General features: G+C 35.7%; 1 protein-coding gene across 1 annotated transcript in view; it reads right to left on the bottom strand.

The window, feature by feature from the left end:
- Nucleotides 1–9,365: 9,365 nt before the first annotated feature.
- LOC6641152 (serine-rich adhesin for platelets) overlaps nucleotides 9,366–23,822 on the bottom strand; it is a 48,885-nt gene continuing 34,428 nt past the window's right edge. Inside the window, exons 5-20 of the mRNA XM_002064116.4 lie at nucleotides 20,982–21,117; nucleotides 20,709–20,915; nucleotides 19,271–19,378; nucleotides 19,055–19,195; nucleotides 18,815–18,967; nucleotides 18,601–18,731; nucleotides 18,366–18,449; nucleotides 17,249–17,402; nucleotides 16,786–17,186; nucleotides 16,358–16,708; nucleotides 16,064–16,292; nucleotides 14,209–14,415; nucleotides 12,623–13,998; nucleotides 12,081–12,562; nucleotides 10,410–10,732; nucleotides 9,366–10,342 (exon numbers count right to left, since the gene is read on the bottom strand). Of these exons, the coding sequence (XP_002064152.2) occupies nucleotides 9,437–10,342; nucleotides 10,410–10,732; nucleotides 12,081–12,562; nucleotides 12,623–13,998; nucleotides 14,209–14,415; nucleotides 16,064–16,292; nucleotides 16,358–16,708; nucleotides 16,786–17,186; nucleotides 17,249–17,402; nucleotides 18,366–18,449; nucleotides 18,601–18,731; nucleotides 18,815–18,967; nucleotides 19,055–19,195; nucleotides 19,271–19,378; nucleotides 20,709–20,915; nucleotides 20,982–21,117 (5,389 nt within the window). The 3' untranslated portion in view covers nucleotides 9,366–9,436. The remainder of the gene's footprint in view (nucleotides 10,343–10,409; nucleotides 10,733–12,080; nucleotides 12,563–12,622; nucleotides 13,999–14,208; nucleotides 14,416–16,063; nucleotides 16,293–16,357; nucleotides 16,709–16,785; nucleotides 17,187–17,248; nucleotides 17,403–18,365; nucleotides 18,450–18,600; nucleotides 18,732–18,814; nucleotides 18,968–19,054; nucleotides 19,196–19,270; nucleotides 19,379–20,708; nucleotides 20,916–20,981; nucleotides 21,118–23,822) is intronic.

Below are 23,822 nucleotides of genomic sequence, written 5' to 3'. Positions count from 1 at the left end.
TATTTTAAGAGTTTTAAAACGGAAATACAGTCTATTTTCATCGGTGTTGATTGGGATATTGGGAAGTAAATATCCCAACTTATTTTCCTTATTTTTTGATCTGCCTCTTATTATTTAAAGCATTTTAAAACGGAAATAAAGTCCATTTTCGGGTTTGTTAAACTGGTCATTGATAAGCAAACATCCCAACTAATTTTCCTTATTTTTTGATCTGCCTCTTATTATTTAAAGCATTTTAAAACGGAAATACAGTCTATTTTCATCGGTGTTGATTGGGATATTGGGAAGTAAATATCCCAACTTATTTTCCTTATTTTTTGATCTGCCTCGTATTACCTAAAGAGTTTTAAAACGGAAATACAATCCGTTTCCGGGTTTGTTACAGTGGGCTATTGATAAGCAAACATCCCAACTCATTTTCCTTATTTTTTGATCTGCCTCGTATTATTTTAAGAGTTTTAAAACGGAAATACAGTCTATTTTCATCGGTGTTGATTGGGATATTGGGAAGTAAATATCCCAACTTATTTTCCTTATTTTTTGATCTGCCTCGTATTATTTAAAGAGTTTTAAAACGGAAATACAATCCGTTTCCGGGTTTGTTAAAGTGGGCTATTGATAAGCAAACATCCCAACTAATTTTCCTTATTTTTTGATCTGCCTCTTATTATTTAAAGCATTTTAAAACGGAAATACAGTCTATTTTCATCGGTGTTGATTGGGATATTGGGAAGTAAATATCCCAACTTATTTTCCTTATTTTTTGATCTGCCTCGTATTACCTAAAGAGTTTTAAAACGGAAATACAATCCGTTTCCGGGTTTGTTACAGTGGGCTATTGATAAGCAACCATCCCAACTCATTTTCCTTATTTTTTGATCTGCCTCGTATTATTTAAAGAGTTTTAAAACGGAAATACAATCCGTTTCCGGGTTTGTTAAAGTGGGCTATTGATAAGCAACCATCCCAACTCATTTTCCTTATTTTTTGATCTGCCTCTTATTATTTAAAGCATTTTAAAACGGAAATAAAGTCCATTTTCGGGTTTGTTAAACTGGTCATTGATAAGCAAACATCCCAACTAATTTTCCTTATTTTTTGATCTGCCTCTTATTATTTAAAGCATTTTAAAACGGAAATACAGTCCATTTTCATCGGTGTTGATTGGGATATTGGGAAGTAAATATCCCAACTTATTTTCCTTATTTTTTGATCTGCCTCGTATTATTTAAAGAGTTTTAAGACGGAAATACAATCCGTTTCCGGGTTTGTTAAAGTGGGCTATTGATAAGCAAACATCCCAACTAATTTTCCTTATTTTTTGATCTGCCTCTTATTATTTAAAGCATTTTAAAACGGAAATACAGTCTATTTTCATCGGTGTTGATTGGGATATTGGGAAGTAAATATCCCAACTTATTTTCCTTATTTTTTGATCTGCCTCGTATTATTTAAAGAGTTTTAAAACGGAAATACAATCCGTTTCCGGGTTTGTTAAAGTGGGCTATTGATAAGCAAACATCCCAACTAATTTTCCTTATTTTTTGATCTGCCTCTTATTATTTAAAGCATTTTAAAACGGAAATACAGTCTATTTTCATCGGTGTTGATTGGGATATTGGGAAGTAAATATCCCAACTTATTTTCCTTATTTTTTGATCTGCCTCGTATTACCTAAAGAGTTTTAAAACGGAAATACAATCCGTTTCCGGGTTTGTTACAGTGGGCTATTGATAAGCAACCATCCCAACTCATTTTCCTTATTTTTTGATCTGCCTCGTATTATTTAAAGAGTTTTAAAACGGAAATACAATCCGTTTCCGGGTTTGTTAAGGTGGGCTATTGATAAGCAACCATCCCAACTCATTTTCCTTATTTTTTGATCTGCCTCTTATTATTTAAAGTATTTTAAAACGGAAATAAAGTCCATTTTCATCGGTGTTGATTGGGATATTGGGAAGTAAATATCCCAACTTATTTTCCTTATTTTTTGATCTGCCTCGTATTATTTAAAGAGTTTTAAAACGGAAATACAATCCGTTTCCGGGTTTGTTAAAGTGGGCTATTGATAAGCAAACATCCCAACTCATTTTCCTTATTTTTTGATCTGCCTCGTATTATTTTAAGAGTTTTAAAACGGAAATACAGTCTATTTTCATCGGTGTTGATTGGGATATTGGGAAGTAAATATCCCAACTTATTTTCCTTATTTTTTGATCTGCCTCGTATTATTTAAAGAGTTTTAAAACGGAAATACAATCCGTTTCCGGGTTTGTTAAAGTGGGCTATTGATAAGCAACCATCCCAACTCATTTTCCTTATTTTTTGATCTGCCTCGTATTATTTAAAGAGTTTTAAAACGGAAATACAATCCGTTTCCGGGTTTGTTAAAGTGGGCTATTGATAAGCAACCATCCCAACTCATTTTCCTTATTTTTTGATCTGCCTCTTATTATTTAAAGCATTTTAAAACGGAAATAAAGTCCATTTTCGGGTTTGTTAAACTGGTCATTGATAAGCAAACATCCCAACTAATTTTCCTTATTTTTTGATCTGCCTCTTATTATTTAAAGCATTTTAAAACGGAAATACAGTCTATTTTCATCGGTGTTGATTGGGATATTGATAAGCAACCATCCCAACTCATTTTCCTTATTTTTTGATCTGCCTCGTATTATTTAAAGAGTTTTAAAACGGAAATACAATCCGTTTCCGGGTTTGTTAAAGTGGGCTATTGATAAGCAACCATCCCAACTCATTTTCCTTATTTTTTGATCTGCCTCTTATTATTTAAAGCATTTTAAAACGGAAATAAAGTCCATTTTCGGGTTTGTTAAACTGGTCATTGATAAGCAAACATCCCAACTAATTTTCCTTATTTTTTGATCTGCCTCTTATTATTTAAAGCATTTTAAAACGGAAATACAGTCTATTTTCATCGGTGTTGATTGGGATATTGATAAGCAACCATCCCAACTCATTTTCCTTATTTTTTGATCTGCCTCGTATTATTTAAAGAGTTTTAAAACGGAAATACAATCCGTTTCCGGGTTTGTTACAGTGGGCTATTGATAAGCAAACATCCCAACTAATTTTCCTTATTTTTTGATCTGCCTCTTATTATTTAAAGCATTTTAAAACGGAAATACAGTCTATTTTCATCGGTGTTGATTGGGATATTGGGAAGTAAATATCCCAACTTATTTTCCTTATTTTTTGATCTGCCTCGTATTATTTAAAGAGTTTTAAAACGGAAATACAATCCGTTTCCGGGTTTGTTACAGTGGGCTATTGATAAGCAACCATCCCAACTCATTTTCCTTATTTTTTGATCTGCCTCTTATTATTTAAAGCATTTTAAAACGGAAATAAAGTCCATTTTCGGGTTTGTTAAACTGGTCATTGATAAGCAAACATCCCAACTAATTTTCCTTATTTTTCAGACGGACAGATGGACATGGCTATATCAACTCAGCTTCTTATGCTGATCAAGAATATATATACTTTATGGGGTCGGAAACGTCTCCTTCTGTGCGTTACAAACATCTGACCAATTTTATAATACCCTCTGCAAGGGTATAAAAAAAAAGATACTTAAAAACTAAGAAATACCACTGCATATCTTTTTGCTTTCCATTGCTGATCGTCCCCATGTTCGATCAAAAAATACGAAGACCCTATGGCCATATTTTCTCCCCATTCATATTTTGACTCCACATCTTATGCTGATCCCAAATATGTTTACATTCATAATGTAGTTAATTCATGCAAACAATTAAAAAATATACTGAATAAACATAAATGCTCAACCGAAAATGTTTACATTCCCATATGGATATCATAAACATATTCACATAAATATGTTTACCATGAGCTAGGGCTAAACCAGCGTGAGATCGCTGAGCCATCACTTTGGGCTTCCGCTTCAGCTTCAGCGACAGCATAAAAATATATATGTAATCATAGCCTACGCATAAGCAAAACTTAAAAGAATAAAGTCAATACAAAATATCAAAGCAAACGGCAACCCGGTGATTACATACCAAAATATGTATGATTCTCTCTGTATTACAAACATCACTACAGTCAATTCCTGAATATCCTTTGCACCATTTGCCTTGATTCGCCTAACTACTTATCTAGCTCATAATTTTGTTTGGGGGAAATTGGTAATTGGGGGAGGTTGGAAGGAAATGTCGAGCAGTTTCATAGAATTTCCCTCGTTTAACACTCACCTCCTCTAAGGATTTGTCTCCTCTTATCCACCCGGAGCTTCACTCAGAAAGTACTTAATAATACCTTTTAAAATAATACAACATTTTATTAAATTTTATGTTTGTATTTTTATAGTGGAGTGTGTTGTTGTTGTTGTTTTTTGTTTTGTTTTGCTGGTTTTTAGTTAAATACATTTTCTTGTTCATATTTCATTTTTTTTTGTTTTTTGTTTTTGTTTTTTTTTTTCACCTTGGTTGCATTTGGTATAATTATTTTTATGATCATTTTGGGAGATTTCTGATTTCTTTCTTCAACATAATGGATGTTGTTGTTAGTGTTGTTGTTGTTGTTGTTGACATTATTTTCTTTTTGTGTTGTTGTTTGTTTGTTTGTTTGTTAGCAACATCATACCATATATTTGGTGAGTAAAAGTTGATATGATGCATAGATAGATAGAGAAAAGAGATTTGGCACACTAAAAATGTTCAAATTTCCCCCATATACACATTTATTATTCATATTCTCTCTCTCTCTCTCTTTCTCTTTCTCTTTTTTTTTATCTCCTGTTGTAGTTGTTGTTCTTGTTGTTGTTAATTTCTTTTTTCTTCTTGCATTTCTTTAACATGTGCTAATTTCTCATTCGTATTTAGTTTTAGTTTTAGTTTTGGTTTTTTTTTTTTTTTTTTGCATATAATTTTAACTTTTCACTATAAATAATTGTTTTACTTGCTTTTTGCTTTTGTTTTGTTTTCTTTTTCTTTTTTTTTTTTTTTGTATCGCAAAAATTAGACATAGGAAAAAAAAAACATTTAAATTTTACACTAAACTCGTGGGACGACGACAACAACAATGAGCCTTAAACTCATGTCGTTTTCTTCATTTATGTTTTTGTTGTTAGAGCTACCTTAAACTAATGTACAAAAATATTGGTAAACTTAAAGACAAGCAATTTAAAATATATTTATACATATATATATATATATATATGCCATACATATTATATTATACAACAAATACAAATAGAATACTAAATGAGAAAGTATAAGATATATATTTGTTGTAGGGAAAGGATAGGAGGTGGTGGGGGAGACATTTAAAATCAGTTCACAAATATGACATTATACACATAATTGACTCACAGAGTAAGTTTAATACACGTATCGAAACTCAAATGGAGGATAAACTAGTTAGATGAGAGCTAGCTGAAGTGATTTCTCTATATACATAGTTGGTTTTGGTTTTTATTTTTGAAAAAAAAAATACCCATACAATTGACAATCATTCAATATTCTTAACATTTAGGTAATTCATTTCATTGCCGATTTTTCGTCTCTATTTAGTCTATCGGAATCAATGGAATTGAAATAACAAACAATCGATCCATTTTAATCGGATCTTTTTAGTGCGTTTCATTCCATGCGGACCGCTGAGAGTTTCTTTCCCCTTCGCATTGCAGTCAATCAATTGCCTATTAAATGATGTCTCACTGTTAGAGTATATTAGATTCGGTTAACCGAAATGCATTTTTTTCTTGTCATAATTAATTGAAATTGCCTCTCTTTTAAACTCGTTTGTTTTTAGGATTTTAAAGGTAAGTTTATCATTTTGGTTTCTTTGTTAATAAATAAGTTTGTTTATTTCGCATTTGTTTTTTGTTTTTCGTTTCTTATTTATAAATATATATGTAGTCTGCTAGTTGTTGTTTTTGTTTTTTACTTAATTTATAAGAAAAAAAAAAATGAACCCAAAGAAGAACAAAAAACAACAAAAACAATTGTTTTGTTGTGGTCCCTGGCGTATGTATGTATGTATGTAAGTAAGATCAATCGATTAACCGATACAAAACGATGCATCTCGAAACAGAAAGATAACGAAACAGACAAGAAAACAAAATGGTGAATCCTTATATAGTTAGGCTTAGTGAAGAGCTCTCTGGCCATTATCATATCATATATATATATCAAGTGTGTTGTGCTGTGTATAGGCGTGTGTGTGTGTGTGTGTGTGTAAGTGTGTGTGTGCGTGGTACATACTTATTAGATTTACATAGATTGGACTGCTTAGCTGGCTGTGACCCATTTTTATTTTGGTTGAACCCATTGAAATTGTTCCTTGAATTTTCGTTTCATATTTTTTTTGGTTGGTTTTTGCTTGTACAATGCAACCCAGTATATGGCTAAGAATATATATAGTATATAGAGTATACTATGTACATATTGTATATATGTATATAAGTTTCGTTTTCTTTTCTTTTTTGTTTGTTTGTTTTTTTTTTTGTTTTCTTTTGGAATAGTTTGCCGCGTGCCGCCTTAATGCAAGAGAGATTAAGTTTAGTTTGGTTTTCATTCAACATTCGCTACAAAAAACTCTTGGTGGTATATATATATATAAATATATAGATATATATATTCATTTTTTCTTTTTATTGGTTTCAAAGGAGTGAAGTGGATTTGGTTTGCAGTGTTCGGACTACGGACTACAGACTATTTTGCCGTGTTTACTACAATAGATAGAAAGAAGGGGGAGGGGCTGAGGAAGCCAAATTGTTTTGATGTCTAGGATGTTGTTAGCTAGCTATTTGTTAATTTCTATTAACTTGTATATTTCTTTTCTGTCAATTCAAAGTATTCAAACAATTCAAATGAGTTCATTGAACAATTTTACAGTTTTCCATTTGTTTTGTTTTGCATAAATTAGCTTTAAGCTTTTTAGTTGAAATACATATTGTTAGCACTAAACACTACTTAGGATTACATTACGGGGAGCGAGTTAGTTAGATAGATGATAGATAGAGTTAGGGACAGAGTGTATGTATGTGTTTGTGTGTGCGTGTGAGTTTGAGAGTTTCAGTTTGTTTTAGCTCTTGATTGTAGGATTTGTAGGTTTTCCTTAGCTGAAACTTAGATTGAGAGTGCTAATTAGTTAATAATAAGAGTTAGGGTATAGTTAAACCAGAGAACTGCATAAATACTCTACAAATATAATGCGAAAACATATGTAAAACTTGATGATTGATTTTCGTTTTATAGGATTTTCTTTTAACATTTGATTTAACATGACCAAAAAAAAAAAAAAAAAAAAGGATATCATTTTGCAGTTTTCTGGCATACATACACTATGGGAGGAGGCTTCAATAACTAGACATACATACATATACATATGAATAGTGTACATGTATTCGACTTAAATTTATATCATAACTCGTTTTCAGCTATCGTTTGTTTGTTTCTTTTTCTCTTTGGTTGATTAGTATTTAAAACATGTCTTAAATATGTTTTGTTTTTTTTTTTTTTTGTCATATAAGTATTAAAGCTTTCGGTTTTCATTAGACTAGGTTGTTGTTGTTGTTGTTTTTTTTGTTTTATTTTCTGTCTCTAGGTATATTTGTGTGTGTATATATACTTAAAATATATATGTATACATATATATATATATATTTATATTTTCCATTTTAGTCTCTAACAATAAGAGGTATATACACATTTAATGTTTTTGGATAATAGAAAAAAAAAATATAATATATATAGAGAGAGCCCATTCGCAGTGATTCCAACCGAGATAACTCTAACTGAGGATAGATCATACATACAGTTAAATATATATATATAGCGATTAACATTTCAATTCCGAATCATACTATAAACAGAAACAAACATGCTCCAAATGGCATGGACGTTATGTAGGACGGTTTAATGTGGGAATTTTTAACTCACACATGCCAGACACACACACACACACACACACACACACACACACACACAGACACACACAGACACACACATTCACACAAAAGAAACTCATTTATTTAAATGGAAATGATTTACACTCGGAAAAAGTTCGTCACAAATCTTTAAAAACTTCCTATATACATTTACATAAAAATAACCTAGCCTAGATTTTAAAATTCAATTTTGAAACTAATTTTAGAAATTTCAAGAAAAAGCCATAGCAAAAATTGTATTTGAAATCAGCAAAAGAAATTTGTTTTTTCTGCAAATCTTTAAAATGTCATTTCAACAGTTTTTTTCCTTTCTTTTTTTTTATTCGATAAATGTATGTCGAATAATTTCGTTGATCGTTAATAATTCGTGCCCACATTGAAAATCGTTTGATATAAACTTGAACGATCTTCAGATAAGTCAATTAGATAATAATAAAAGTCCAAGTTAATTGAGATATTTGTTTGTTAAAAACGATGAAATAATTGAAATATGCAACGATTTCGATTTCGATTTCCGTATAATATCGTTCTAGGCACGAGATTATTTGAAAGGAGATGCCTAAGTATCTTACTAATTTAAATCTAATATAACACAACCGTTTGAAAACAAAATGAACAAAGTTGTAATAATAAAACCAAAAAGAAAAAGAAACTTTTTCTACATTTCAGTAATTCTATCATTCGAAACTAGTTTTCCATTTTTTGTTTTCTTTGTTTTCCAGAGTGTAGTAGATTGAAAATGAAATGAAATCAAAAGGAAATTTTGTGGAATGGAAAAACTCTCTGGTTTAATTTTTTCTTTTTTGTGTTTTAAAACTATTCATATCATGTGTTATATATTTATTTATATATACATACATACATATAAGTATATGTATATATATATATATATACATATATAAATCCTTTTATTTTTTTTTTTGGTTTTTTATCTTTTTTTTTGTTTTGGAAGAGCCAAGCAGAATATATTTCTATATGCTGCCCTTTTTTTTGTCTCAACATTTAGGTATATCGGTGTATATACTTATTTCAGTTGCTGTTGTACCATGATAGTAATACTGCCCGGAATTGCTTGGAAATTTGTTCAATTGGAGGGTTATTGATCGAACATACATATATTGTTTATAACAGGGCCCGGCACAAAGAGAGCGCTAAAAAAGTTTAGTTGTATGTGTGCACTTGCTTGTATGCGTGTGTTGCTTTACACTGCGCAAAATTAAACTTCATCAAATTCTGCCTCGAATCAAGAAAACGAGTGCAGCAAATAATCTTATGCAAGAAAAAGATAGAGAAAACAAAGCAGCGATCAATTTTTTCATGTGTGTTTTCTCAAAGCGACATAGATCTGCTTGCGTCGAAATGCTGAGGGAAACTAAATCAACCCTCATCCTCTGTGTGAGGACTTCGGCAGCCGTTCGGTTACACGCATACGAGGTGCCGAACGTGTTCGTCCCCCGGGGGATATGAGTGCCGGGCTCTGGTTTATAATGATTATAGTTCTCAAAGCTTGTCTTTATCACGATCGATGCTCATTGCTTTAAAAATTCCCCGTCCAATGCCATAACGTAAATTAAACTGATCGAGACTGGAGGCCCTTGGACGTTGACTGCCACTTTGAATGGCAGCCCTAGCTGCAGCTTCTCCACTTCCAGATGCTGCCTCCGTTGTGGTAGCTAGGGTACCCGAGCTACCAGCTCCTAGGCAACTGCCGCTTAGCTGCTGTTCATTCGACAAATCCGTCTCGCTGATTTCCGTTTCGGTGTCGCTGAATTTGCGACGTCTACGGAGAAATGTGCTGCAATGTTTTAGCTCGCCAAGATTATCGGTTAGCGAGAGTCCACGTTTGCGTTTCTCTTGTCTCTCCATTTCGGCGGCCAACATTTGGACTTCCCAGTCATTTGGGCCATGACTTCTAGATACCAAAGCAGCACCCGCATCTGTTTCCCCGTGGCCTTCACCTTCATCATCCTCATCGTCTTCCTCGGCAATGTTCAGTTTACTCGATGACGAACTTGAGCTAGAACTTTCGCCTATGTCCAAGATAACGCTGTCCGAGATGCGTGTCAGATTCCCCGTAACATCGGCCACCATGCGGGTTGGACCCACAGAGCTTCTCTCTTCGCTTCCACTCCAATCCCTATAGCCAATACGACTGCCGCGACCGTTTCCATTGCCATTGCCACTGCCATTGCCATTGCCGTGGGGTGTATAAAAACTGGGATGACTTTGGGCATGACGTGTGGCCAGAGTGCCTGGACCCGTGTAATAACTACTCGGACAATTGAGGGCATTCGCCGAGGCAGCATGATGATAACGATTTGGCCTCGAGCCAGGACTGGGCGAAATACTCCGTCTGCCCTGAATGGGCGGTGATGAGGTAAATACAGTATCTAAGGAATCGCCGCGCTAAAAATATCATCATCATCATCATCAACATTATCGTCATCATAATCATTTGTTTTTATTCACTCACCATAAATAAAAGCTCTGCCGAGGAACCAGAACTACTGTTGTCCTCTTCACACGGCTCGTCGTCATCGACCGATATCTGTGACATCTTTTCACGCTTCTGTCGGCGAGTTATCAACGCGGCTGTGGATGATGTGGTTGGCTTTTGTTCGATGGTCCGTAACTTTAACTGTAATTGGGCTATTATGGCATCTCGACGTCTCACCTCACCGGCCATGCTAGAGAACTGTGTTTCAAATTTCGAATGCATTTCGTTCATATGAGTTTTGATCACATGATTAATGCCGCTCAGTATCTGATTAAAATAGTCCTGAGCTTCTGGAAATCCTTTAAAAATAAATTCAATAAGAAAAACCAAGAGATCATTAGTAAGTGAGTGATTGGTGATTGGTGATTAAAGTTAAAGGCACTTGGTCACACAAGTAGTTGTAGTTTTTCTTGTTATTGTTGTAGCTAATCTTGCATTGTGATTTTTAGAGTGATAAGTAAGTAGACACTACAGTCGAACGAACTTTGGATACGCTGTTGGTATTTTGATTCTGTTTGTTTTTGTGATTCTGTTGTAAGCAATTTACTTGGTTATAGTCCCAAAATCAAAAAAAAAAAAGAACATAAGTAATTACAGTTATTTACAGGTTACAGAATACATACGTTACACACATTCCTTGCGATCATCGTTTAAAATTTAAATCAAAAAAAAAAATCACAGCTCCATCACAAAGCTGTGTGTGTGTGTGTGTGTATGTTAGTTTAAGGTATTTACAAAAAGCATTTTGGCTAAGGTTAATATTTTATGTAGTTGCACATGCTCGGCTCAAGAATTGTTGGACGTTTCACTCCAGTGGACAGTGTTCCATTCCATTACCATTTCGTTCCATTTCAGGCGTGAGAGTGAGAAGCGTGCTTGTGCGTGACTGTACCTACTTGAGCTAGCGACGCTCGAGGATCTATGTAGCTGGAAAAATAACCTTAAAGCTAAATGTGCAAAAGTGAATGGATGAACTTATACTAAATAAATAAATATAGGTACTAAGTAAGGCATATTTAGTTTTCTCGCGTATTTACACTTCGTTGGTGGGAGTTGGGTAGGGGTGAGGACATCCTCATTTGCTTGGGGGACTTCATCCAAATAAAAATTCAAATGTAAATAGAATTCAAACTAGTTGAATGTTTAGTAAGCGGTTTTTTTTTTAAAGCGCTAAACATGCAAAAATATTTGCCAAATGTGTTAAGTTTGAATTTGAGCAAAAGTCAGCCTTAAATTAGAGTTAAAAACGAAGAGAGAGAGAGAGAGAGATAGATAGAAAATAAAAACGAAGGGGTCTTAGAGAGAGAGAGAGAGAGAGAGACAAACTGTGTGTTTGCGTGTTCGTTCTTGAGGCATGCGCAGAACAGAGATAGAACAATGTATGGATCAACAGTTACAGCAGAAGGATCAGAAGATCAACAAAAAAAGAAAACCAAACGAAAAAGAAAAGGACAGTAGCAGCAGAGAAAGATTGAAGCGGAAAGATTTTTGGTTAGAGTAGAGATTAGATAAAATGTTAAGGCAAGTGTTGCTGCTCGGTTGCTCCTGTTGTTTTTGTTGTTGTTGTTGTTTAAGTGTTCGAAGGATTGTCATTGGTGAAGCGAAAAACAAAAAAAATAAAGGAAAAATGGAAATTCGTATATTTACCTTCTAGCTTGGGAACTTGAGCGACACTTGTCGTTGTCGTTGATGTGGATGAGGCATTCATCGTGTTCTGTCTAAGCTGCAAATTCAAATTCAAATCTGTGGATGTTGTGGTAGACTGTGAGAGTATTTGCTGCTGAGATTCAACAAAATACGATGCGGTGGCAGAAGCGGATGCGGACGACGACGACGATGACGATGTGATGGCCGCGGCGGTGCCACCTTCGGCACCACCACCACCACCACCACCAACACCAGCAACACCACAACTACTAGACGCAAATGCCGATGATGACACGAAACTTTCTTGCGGTGAATTTGTTGGCGGATCCGGAACCGCTTGTTTATTCAACACAATCGAATTAACCGGCGCGCGCGCATTTAAATTCACATTCACGTTCGCGTGGGAAGGGGTTAAGGCAGCGAACTGACCTTGACCATCCCCCTGTGGATCTTCTTCGGCCAATTTGGCACTTGCGGGCGGGCTAGAAAGAGTTGAATGGAATGTTACACTCTTCAAGAGCTTACTGTGCCTGGCCACGTACCCTTCCAAGGTTGGCTCCCTGGGCAGGCCCCTGGACAGGGACAGAGACAGAGATGAGGGTTCATTTGCCTCTGGGGCATCGCCACTGCTCGTTGGATTGTTGTTGTTATTACTCTTCTGTAATTTCTTCAAAATACTCTTCAGCTTGCGTCGCTCAACAGTTTCATTCGATTCGGGACTTAATGGTAGCGGCAAATATTGCAATGCCTGACGTTGATAATTGCTATCCGAGGCAGATGCCGATGCCGATGCCGAGGCCGAGGCCGAAGTGGAAGTAGAACTTGTATTGGTGGTTGTATTCGATTCATAGGTGCTAACGAATTGTGAATAGATGCCAGATGTGTCGCTATAACAACGATACAATGACTCATTGATGGGCACTTGACTGTTGATACTCGACTTGGAGCAGTCCAGACTAAAGCTGCGTGTCTGCAGAGCATTCTCCAGTTCGACTAGCTTCTGTCGTTCATTCAGAATCTTCAGACGCTTCACAAAGGGCAAGCCGCAATATTCCGGCGATAGATCAAAGACACTCTGATAGAGTTTGCGACCCTCGCCGATGGCCTCATTGCTATTTGGTTCCGGTAGCCTTTGTTCGGGTTTCTGTGGGCGGGTTGTAGCTGCAGCTGTACAGCTAGTCAGCTGGTGGCTTCGTGTTGAGCTTGAGCTCGATGTATGACCATGATGATGGTGACCATGATGATGTCCATGCCCATGGCCACTATGCCCTCCATGCTGCTGCTGATTGTGATGCCTGGGCGAGCGCGAACTGCGGGCACTGTGATGTCGGGGACGCGAACTCATCCCCTCCATGGCGTGCTGTGGTATATTGCTCAACGAGTAATTCTTCAAAGGCGTGCCATCATCGGGCGATTGACAATTGGTGAGACTTGTGTAGCTAGACGACATTAGTGTAGCGAATTTGAGCTTGGACCATGGTTTAATGGGTGTGCCATCTGTATCCGTATCGGACTGTAGTGGAGGCGTAGTACCGCCTAGCCTGAGGGATGGTTTTATTGCTTTCTTTAAAGCGACTATTCCCCCCTCAGCAACTGTTCCCGTTGCTGCGGCTGCGGCTGTTGCTGCTGTTCCCGAACTTGCCACTCCACTGGCCACTGCAATTGTTGTCGTTGTCGTCTCCTCTGTAGTGGCATGTTTGGCCACTACGGCCAAAGATTTGGGTGGCTCCTTCTTGGCAATGGCACCAGTCGATGAGCCTGCTGAACTTGTACTTGTGCCCGACTGCATTTGCTGGATTTTTTGTTTAAAGGATACCTTCATAATGGGCTTTATCTGAGCCACAGAGGCCATGGCCCCCGATGTTCCGGCTCCGAAGTGCGTATCAATTTTACTGCTGATATTCGCTGGAGTGTTCACCTGGCATGCGATAAAGGATGGGAAACCAAAGAAGACCATTCAAATAAATTAGTATTTTCAAAGGCTAAAGCCAAGTCAAGGTTTGTTGTTGTTATTTTTTGTCGTTCAGGATTGATTTTGGACTGGATTTGGTTGTTGAAGAGGGGTGTGAGGGGTGAATTGGGGTTGGGGTTGGGGTTGGGTAATTTGGGTTGGGTCATTTAGCTTTACCATAACACCGACTCCGGTCTCAGAATTCGCTTGAGGTTCATTCTTTATTTTCAACTGTTGCAGACGCTGGATTAGGGGAAAGCCTTCGTTGAACTCGCGTTCGGGCTCTTCCTGTATCGATTCCTGCGGCGATAACGTACACGTTACATGTGAGTGAGGTGGAGATTTCTGTGGTGTGGTGGACTTAACAGCTCGCTCTTCGCGATCCTAGTGCAAGACACATAAAGACACATACAAAAACTACTATTTAGGAGCCGGGGATAAATTACACAACAACATAAAGTTTGTATTCATTGTTTTTCTTTTGCATTGTGTTGGATTTTTGCTAAATTCAAAATAAATTAAAAAAGAAATAAAAACTTGATTCATTTTGTCTTCGTATATATGTATGTATGTATGTGTGTGTGTGTGACTTCTTATGTATGTATGTATGGTATAAGTGAGTGTCTATATATGTGTGTGTGTGTGTGTGTGTGTGTCTGTTAGAGTGTGTTAAGGCCAGGTTTAATTCAAGTCTGTTTGTGTATACCATTCAAACAGAAAAAAATATAAGCAATTAACTAATAAGTTGAAAGGAAACGCAGACAGCCATAAAATTATTTCGTTCTACTACAAGCCAGAGGAAAATTAATCACCTTAAGCCAAAGCTGATTAAAGCGTGGGAAATTGTCTAAAAATTCTATATTAACAGTGATTCAAATCCAACTACCATCTATAGAAATTTTTGGGAATCAAGCTGATTTAAAGCCGAGTAATGTCGAGCTGCGATTGTTCTTTATAACTTTCTATTGAAATCCTTTAGGAAATTCATAACAAAGTTTATATTTCCTTACAAAATTTCAGTTTTACATTGCTCAAAATGGTGACCCCATTGTTCCCAGGACTCAAAATGGCGGCCAAGTAACTTAAAATGGAGGTTCCAACGCACTTTCACGGCTTTCAATAATAACTTATGAGCTATTTGCAGCTAATCCTAATAGAATTAAGTCGATCTAATAATTCAGTTGTGCCGTTAATCATGAGACATGGGGAGATCATAGGAGATTGGTTTCATTTAGCTAAATTAGAACATTCATTTCACTTCTTACGTTTCCTAATTGTATGTAAAGAAACGTTAAGTACTTGGCGACATATTTCTTCGTTCTATTTTGAGCTCTGCTTAGCATATTAAGTTAGTTAATTGTTGAAAATTTGTATTGGAAAGTTTCGACATTTATTTCTGCAGATCACCTTAAGCATTGATCATCTAGGTACACTTTGCCCTCTCTGTCGATAGGCAAATTTATTTCAGTTGCATTCCAAATGAAGCGACATTTGAATCAGAACCTTGCCTGATCATTCAAAGTTAAGGGTGGGTCTTATCACTTTTTATTGATACCATTCCAAATTGTGAGTAAATTATTTTCAAAGTGCACTAAAAACGAAGGAAATTTACTTAATTACTGCATTACAAAAAGTTAACCAATAAGCGATAAGTAAAAAAAAGCAAATCGAGAAAGCGAGTCTATAATTATTAATATAGATAAAAAGAAAAAAAAGGCAGGAGAAAGTGTGTGGGGGGAGAGTGTGTTTCTTTGTATGAAGTTTGTTTATGTTAAGCTTTTATTCATTCAATGCCTTTGTCTGTTTTATCTTAGTTAAAACCATTTAAAGCTTTTTTGTTTTGGCGCGTTGAGGAATTTGGGAAAGGAATGTTGAAATTTTGATGTGGTGATGTGGCATGAAGAGTGATCATCTTGGAGTGACTTGGACTTGTTAACGTAGTGACTTAGTAGTGACGGTGGTGGAACAAAAAAACGGTGGTGTGGCATGGAAAAAATGTTAGTTTAGGCAATGGGCAATGGTTTTAGCCTACCTGCTTCTCTTTAAGCAATCGCAGACGTTGCAATAGCGGCAAACCTGCCCCAATGGGACTCGGCGTTTTGTCATGCAATTCATCTTTGGCCTCGGCGCTCTCCTTGTCGGCACTATCCTTCTCATCGGAACGTACGCGCGACATACGTTTCAGCATGATTTTGCTGCCACGCGGCGAGGTACTATGCAGTGGTTGCATCTCCAGCGACTCGTCGCTTTTGCGCGAAGTTCTGGAAGGATGAAATTCGTTAGGGTGAATGACACAACTGTATTGACAAATGAACCCATGTCCCACCTGGACTTTTTAAGCACATTACGAAAACCCTTGACATCGTGTTTCAGTTTGTCGACTATCTTCTTGGAGGCACTGTTCTCACTGCTATCACTTTGATGCACTTGACCCTGATGCTGATGTGAATGCGGATGTGGGGCATGCGGATGAGCGGCTGCATATGCCGCATTCTCCTTATCGAGCTGAGCTTTGGCATATTTCTTGTTCACACAACGAACCTCCATGAGTCGTTTGCGTCCGAGAGTCTGTAGAATTTCCTGGGCATCTGGATAGTCTTTCATGGCAGCTAAAACATCTTCACGTGATAGCGAGAAGAGCTCCGAATAGCCCACAGAACGAACATCGGCAGTACGTCTAAGAGAGACAGAGACAGAGAGAGATATAGAGAGAGAGAAAGAGAGAGAGAGTTCAAATGAATTTGCCACACTTACTTGTTCAGACCATCCAGATTGAGGATGCCAATTTCACCAAAAAAATCGCCAGCCTTCATTGTGGTAAGAACCTTGCCTGTTTCGCTAAGCACTTCCAGGATGCCGTCGGCTATAATGAACATCTCGCGCGCCACTTCACCCTTACGGCAAATCGAATCGCCGGGCGTGAATATATATGCCTTCATTTTCAGCACCAAATCGTGAAGAAATTCTGGCTGGCACTCTTGGAAAATGGTCACCTTTTTCAATACGCTTAGATTAACGTGTAAGGCTAATTCGGTTTTCAATTTATCGGGCAGCAGACCCAAGGCTGTATTTATATCCCCGCCACCCTGAATGCGACCTCGAGACCAACTATAGTCATACCATCGCAAAACACGACGCTTCATTCCACCGGGCACCTGATTGGGAAAGTAAATCGATTTGATTAAATCCTTAAAAGTCTCCTCTCTCTACTGCCTACCTTATGGTGTCTCATATATGTCTTGGCGCCATCTAATAATCGCTCAAACTCCAAACGATTTGCATTACGATTTGTTATCACATTGCCCACTTGACCCACAATTGTGGCGAAGATAAAAACTCCAATCAAATAACTGACGATCGTAAAAATGTACCTAGTAAATGTGCAAACAATATTAGAAACAATTTATGGCCAAAATTCTACAAAATGTTAACAAAAAAAAGCAAATTAATATGATGCTGAGCTAAAGCATAGGTTGAGGTAAGTTTAAGAAAAGAATACAAGGCGTTTTTAAAAAACAATAGAAAAAGCATATAAGAAAGTTAGGAGAAAGTATTACAAATGTTCAAAGAGAATAGAAGAAGGTTCTCCTAGGTGCAGGACATAAAGAATTTAGGAGTAGGTTTAAAAAAAAAATCGATAAGAAGGATAGAAGAAGGTTAGGGGAAAGTTTTTCATAAAGGATGAAAGAGAGTTCTTGGAGTAAGAAACTACTCAAAAAGTAAGAATAAAGATGAAAAAGTTTAGGAGAAGGTTTAGAGAAACATAGAAGAAGCTTAGGAGAAGAATACGAGGTAGATAAGAGAAGATTTCATACAGGTTATTGAAAGATAGGAGAAGGCAAGGATAAGGTTAAGAAAATGGTTAGGAAAGTTTTGAACTAAAGTTAAGATATTTCGGGTTACGAATCACGGATAAATAAATTAAAAAGAAAAACTAAAACTGAAACTGAAACTCAATCCAAATCAAAGTTTTCGAAAGCTTGTAGTCAGCTTGTATTTAAAATGAAGAAAATAAATATTCAATAACAATTCGCTGAAGGCTGTCGCACGCTTTCGAAAACTTTGATGCCAAGAGACAAAGCGAGAGAGAGAGAGACAGAAGGAGAGACTCTCCCATCCCTCTCTCACACACTATTTTTGTTTCAATTGTTTTTTTTTTTTTGTTTCGATTTCTTTAAAATGCAAGGCCAAAACTTGAATTAAAAGTGAACTAGAACACGGATGAACGAGTTAACAGTGGACAGCCCCCAAAATACAAATTGCTTGATATTGATTTTCTTAGAATTTATGATATTTTTTTTTATGTTCTTTGTTGCTTATCGTGTGTGCCGTACCCATAACTAGAGCCAAACTGTAGAAGGCGTGATTTAATGCCACGTCTTGGTATTGATCTGGGGCCGTCCACCGAAAAGTTCGGTCTAAAAACAATGGAGGAAAAAAAGGCAACGTGACCACCACCACCACTCAAATTCACAGTAGATGACAAAACTTTTTGGTCTTGGTCTTAAAAAAAAAAACAAAAAAAAAAAAAAAACCAACAACAAAAAGCAAACAATTTATAATACTCACTCTGCATTCGTTTCGGGCGTTGGCAGATCCCCAATTGTGGTCAGAGTAAGCGTGGACCAATATAGACTTCCCAGATATTTGCGTGTCAGAGTGGCATAGTCGCCGGGTCGATAGGGATAGACCCAATCGCCCTATCACAACAAAAAGCAAACATTATACAATTCCGTTAACAATAGAACATTAATGAGTGTGTGTGTGTGTGGTGTATTCTTACCTGAAAACCCTCCGCCTCGGATAGTAAAAAATAGAAACAGCCAAACCAATGGGCCAATATTAACAGGATATGAATTAGATTAACAACGCGCCATAAATTTGGCCAAACTGTTCTACTCTCTACGATGTAATAAAATCTCACAGATCGATAAACCTTAAAAACAAAAAACAAAAAAACCAAATCGATATGAATTACATATACTTTCGAAATGACTGATCCATTTGGTCGGTGGTCAATTACTTTAAAAAAGCGCGTAAAACGCAAAAGCGGATGTGTGCCCATTTTCAATTGAAGGAGATCCAATGGTATTAGAGCTATCATATCGAAGATAAAATCCCTTGAATGCACATAGTGACAGGCCAGTTTCTTATCATCGTATACCTAGAAGTATTTAGATTAATACCAAACGACTCTCTCTCTCGATGGTCATTTCCTTTCTATTTTGTATGTACTCACCATTAAGCCCTGCTCCAAATATCCTGTGCGTAATTGAACTATTATATCTAAGATAAATACAACATCTGTTATTGAATCGCAGACAAGCCAAAATGTAGGCACAGATTGCTGTAAATCAAAAGCAGAAATATATACACACACAATTTGCTTGATTAGTAATTTATCAGTTCATATTTTTAGTATCAGGTCAAGGGCAATTATTACTACATCCTGGAGCCAAGTGTGCAATTGTCTGTATCTCATTCCTGTGTGTGTGTGTGTGTGTGTGTGTGTGTGTGTGTGTGTGTGTGTGTGTGTGAAAACGAATAAAAAGGTCAACACGGAGACAAAAGCCAACACGCTTAGCCAAACTCTAATCTGATGACAAACACCAGCTAACTGGGCCGTAAAACAAACATTTGCCCAGGTCTAGGGGGAGGCTTTTGGCCATGCCTATGCCAAATGCCATATTCCTTCTCTTAACCCACCCTGTAAAGCCATTTCACAATTTTCCCCATTTTTCTGCTTATGAGTTGAGTTAAGTTTCGGTGGCTGCTTTTCGGCCTGCGTGTCTTATAATTGAGTCATTACAACAAGGCATAAAGGCACAAGGCACACAAAAGATAAAAGGCTAGAAAACGAAAGAAAAAATCATGAAGAAGAAAAACCCCAGGCTGACATAAACTTAACACAACGACTGTTAAATGCTCTATCACAGATCAATTAATCAACTCAAATCAATTGGACTTAAAATCCATGTATTCTAATATTAAACTTTACTTCACATTGGACCGTGAAATGGTCACAAGATATAGAAAGAGAAAACAAAAGACTTTACATTTTCCCGTTTTTGTCAACTTCTTACTTGCAATATTCTTAATAGAAAGATAATTCAATTGAGTTTATATTGAGGTCGCCATTCAACTTCCTTTAAAAATTACTCAAAATATAAATTAAAGTTCAAGAAAACTGTCAAATTCAGTCGAATATTTTGTGGTAGGTTTCACAATTATAAAATTCATGTTTAAAACCTTTTTTTGTTTTTTGTGTTTTAGGAGTTGCCTTTGGCTTCTCTCACTTTGAAGGCTCAAGAAAGTTAAGGTAGCTTCTCGCACATAGTTAAAACGCCCACATAATGATGGGGTGTCCAAAAAGAAGTGTTCATTTTCATACCCTGTCTATACATATATACCTATGATGGTATATAATACAGTATTTATGTATGCATAGAGTGTTAGAAGCACACGCACACCCAAAAAAAAAAAAAAAAAAGAAGAAAAAAAAAGGGAACAAAGGGATTTTTCTTGTTATTGTTGATGTTGAATAGCCTCAGGAGCTGGAGCTGGTGCTGGAGCTGGAACTTGAGCTGATACTGGACCCATGACATCTTTTTGTTGTTATACATTCGTTCATTGTGTTTTTTGTGTTTTTGGCAATATCTCAAGTGAACGGAACTCACCTGCAGTTCAGGAAAGCTCTGCCTCACAATTAAGGTCCATAGATTATATAGAACACATACAGTTAACATCATTAACCAATAGAAGTAAAAATTCTCATCTGGATTAACTACGGAGCGTCGTTTCTGTAAATAACGTCGTCTACTACGTTTAACACTTTTGTCGACGTCGCCAGAGGCACTTTCTGAACCCGTGTCTTCAACAGTTTCCTGCACAGCAAAAAGGACAAAAACCCCATCAAAATCCAAATCAGAGACAAATGAAAATAGATTTACCTGTGTTTCGGGTATCTGTCTTGTGGAGAAACGCTTCAGGAATGAATCTTCACGCTTTAGCGGTGGTTTCTTCTGTATGGCCGATGATATTTGTACCGTGGTGCGTAATTTCATCCAGCGTTGATTCGAACGTGTCCTGTACGAATTGAATTGAAATTGTATTAACTTACAACAACAAAAGGATAAACATAAAATACGATACTTTTGGTTCTTCATAAAATCGAAATATCGAAAAATTTAAAATAGAAATTAATGAAAACATAAAACAACTACATTCAAATAGAAATCTAATTACATTTGGCAAGCAACTAAAGTAGATAGATAGTTAAGATAGGGAAAGAGAGAGAGAGAAAGATAGATAGAGGGGAGTTTTTGGGGGGGGGGGGGTCATGCTTTAAGGCCAACTAAGCGTGCGCTTACGTTACGGTGTCTGATTACTACGTACTATAACACTAAGGAACTATGGAACACGCAATAACTTACACAACACACAGCACACACAGATACAGTTACAGTTACAGTTACATAGACAAATAACGGCAAAGAACGGTCGAACAACGGGCCACAGGCAAACACTAGGAGTAACTATAATATGTAATACATGTATGTAAAAAGGAGATGGTAACAAACTAAAAAATGAAAAAGAAAAAGAAAAAGAATTTCTTCGTTATTCATTTTAAACGGAAACTCAAAAAACCGTAACGTAAACATACACACACAGACACAGACAGGAACTCAGTAACGGAACAGTAACAAAATGAAACGAAACGAAATGAAACAGGATGATGACTCGCTGAATATTAATCTCTCAAAACATTTGTCGGTCGGCCATGCTAAAAGCAACAAAAAATTCAAATGAAATTGATAAAGTTTTCAACAATTTTTTTTTCGTATTATGGGTTAGTACATAGATTTAGGTTAGGCATAGATACTAAATTCAATATATGTATGTATGAACTAGTTTTTGTGTATGTGTGTAATCGATTATACATTAAATAAATATGCTGGAAAATGCATTTGTTATGGGTCGAAATCCGGCCAGAACCAACCAACATAAGTGGGTAATCATAATCATAATAATAATAATAAATATAAATATAATAAGTAATAAGGAGTGAAACAAAAAGAAAATCAAAAACAACACAACGAGAACAGATATACATATACATGGGAGAGGAGGTAAATATATATAGCCACTATATATATATATATATATAGAGAGAGAAAGAGAAAGAGGAACACATTGAATCGAAAAAAGCGCAAGTGGGCGGAAAATTAAATTTAGCTTAACGAAAATAAGTTGTAGTAGTAGTAGTAAGTAGTAAGCAGTAGTAGTAGTAGTAGTAGTAGGCGTTGTCATCGATGGGGAGAGAATTTGGAATTGGAAGCAATATTTGAGGTTTCGATTTTCAGTTAAGGACGAAAATGAGTTTTGTTTTTGCCTTTTGCTTGGCTTTTTTTTTCATGTGTCTCATGTATATTTGTATGTGTGGTCTGTTTGTCTTACAGATTTCATTTCACTAGAGTGAAAGTAAGAAAGTGATAAAAGCTTGGAAAGCCAAGAAAAGGGGGGGGAAAGAAAACAACAAAATAAAAAAACTACATATGTACCTACTTTCATATTTGGGAATAACGAAATTCAAGAAATTGCAAAAATGATTCTATTGGTTTGTTGTGGAAATTATTACTTGAAGCTTAAAATTGTTAAATTAAACTTAACTTAATAAGCCTTAATAATAGAATTACACAAAACTTTAATCGAAAGTCGGCAAGGCATTTTCTATAAATTCAAAATTGCCCAACCACTTTGAAAACTCAAGATGAAAGTCCAAAATTATTAGAACTGCCATTAAGTTTTGAAAAACCTCTACTACTTTTCCATTTGAATTTCGTTTTTGAAAAGTTATACAAAAATATTTCAATTCGTTCAATAAGAATAAATTTTAATTTTAAACTAAAAATGGAATCACTAAAAGGAAAATATATAATTAAAGTACAAGATGAAATTCATCTAAAAGTTTGAAAATTGACTTATATTCCTCTTTAAATTCTTTAAGAAAAATAAAATTAAAAGTAAAGGACCGAAAATGAAAGCTAATTGTAAGAGTTTCCTTTGATTATATATATGTATGTATGTTTTTATGTATGTGTGTGTTAACTAATATAGGCAGACTAAAACTATACTAAACTAAAGTAAATGTCTACTGGAAAATTTGGGAAATTTTGAGGGAAATTAGTGGGAATTTGAGTTTGGGTTTGGTTTTTCTTAAAGCGTTTCCATCTAATTCGTATTGGAAATTTATTTTCATATCCAAGCTCCGAGAGGTTTTTTTTGTCACTAATTGCCATTAAAAAAAAAAATTGTTTATGTGTAAATTGTTTTTCGTTTTTTGTGGTTTATTATTGCATCAACTCTCTTGATATTTATATACAATGGAGGGACATTTTTCTGCTTAATTTAAGGCCAAAAAAGTAGACTATATTTTTGTTATGTCAATGTTTTTTACATATGTAATTTAAGTGTTTTTTTTTTACTACATATTTACAGCTGATTGTCTTCTTATTGTTTTGCTGACTTTTATAGTTTTTTTTTTTTTTTTTTTGGTAATTTATTTTGTGCTACTAAAGTAAGCAAATTGCAAATGCAAATGCAAAAAAAACAAAAAAAAAAATTTGAAAAAAAAACTAAAACAAATGAAAAATGTAAATGAAAAGCAAATGAAAAAGCGCCACTAGGCATTTGTATACGTATATGTATATATATATGTGTGTTTGTGTGTGTATGTTATTTTTACAGGTTGTGTGTATATGTGTGTGTGTGTGTGTGTGTGTGTGTGTGTA

The sequence above is a fragment of the Drosophila willistoni genome, assembly GCF_018902025.1.
Source record: "Drosophila willistoni isolate 14030-0811.24 chromosome XL unlocalized genomic scaffold, UCI_dwil_1.1 Seg141, whole genome shotgun sequence".
NCBI lineage: Eukaryota > Metazoa > Arthropoda > Insecta > Diptera > Drosophilidae > Drosophila > Drosophila willistoni.
Note: the sequence above shows the minus strand (reverse complement) of the source record. Positions and strands in the feature narration are given on the sequence as shown.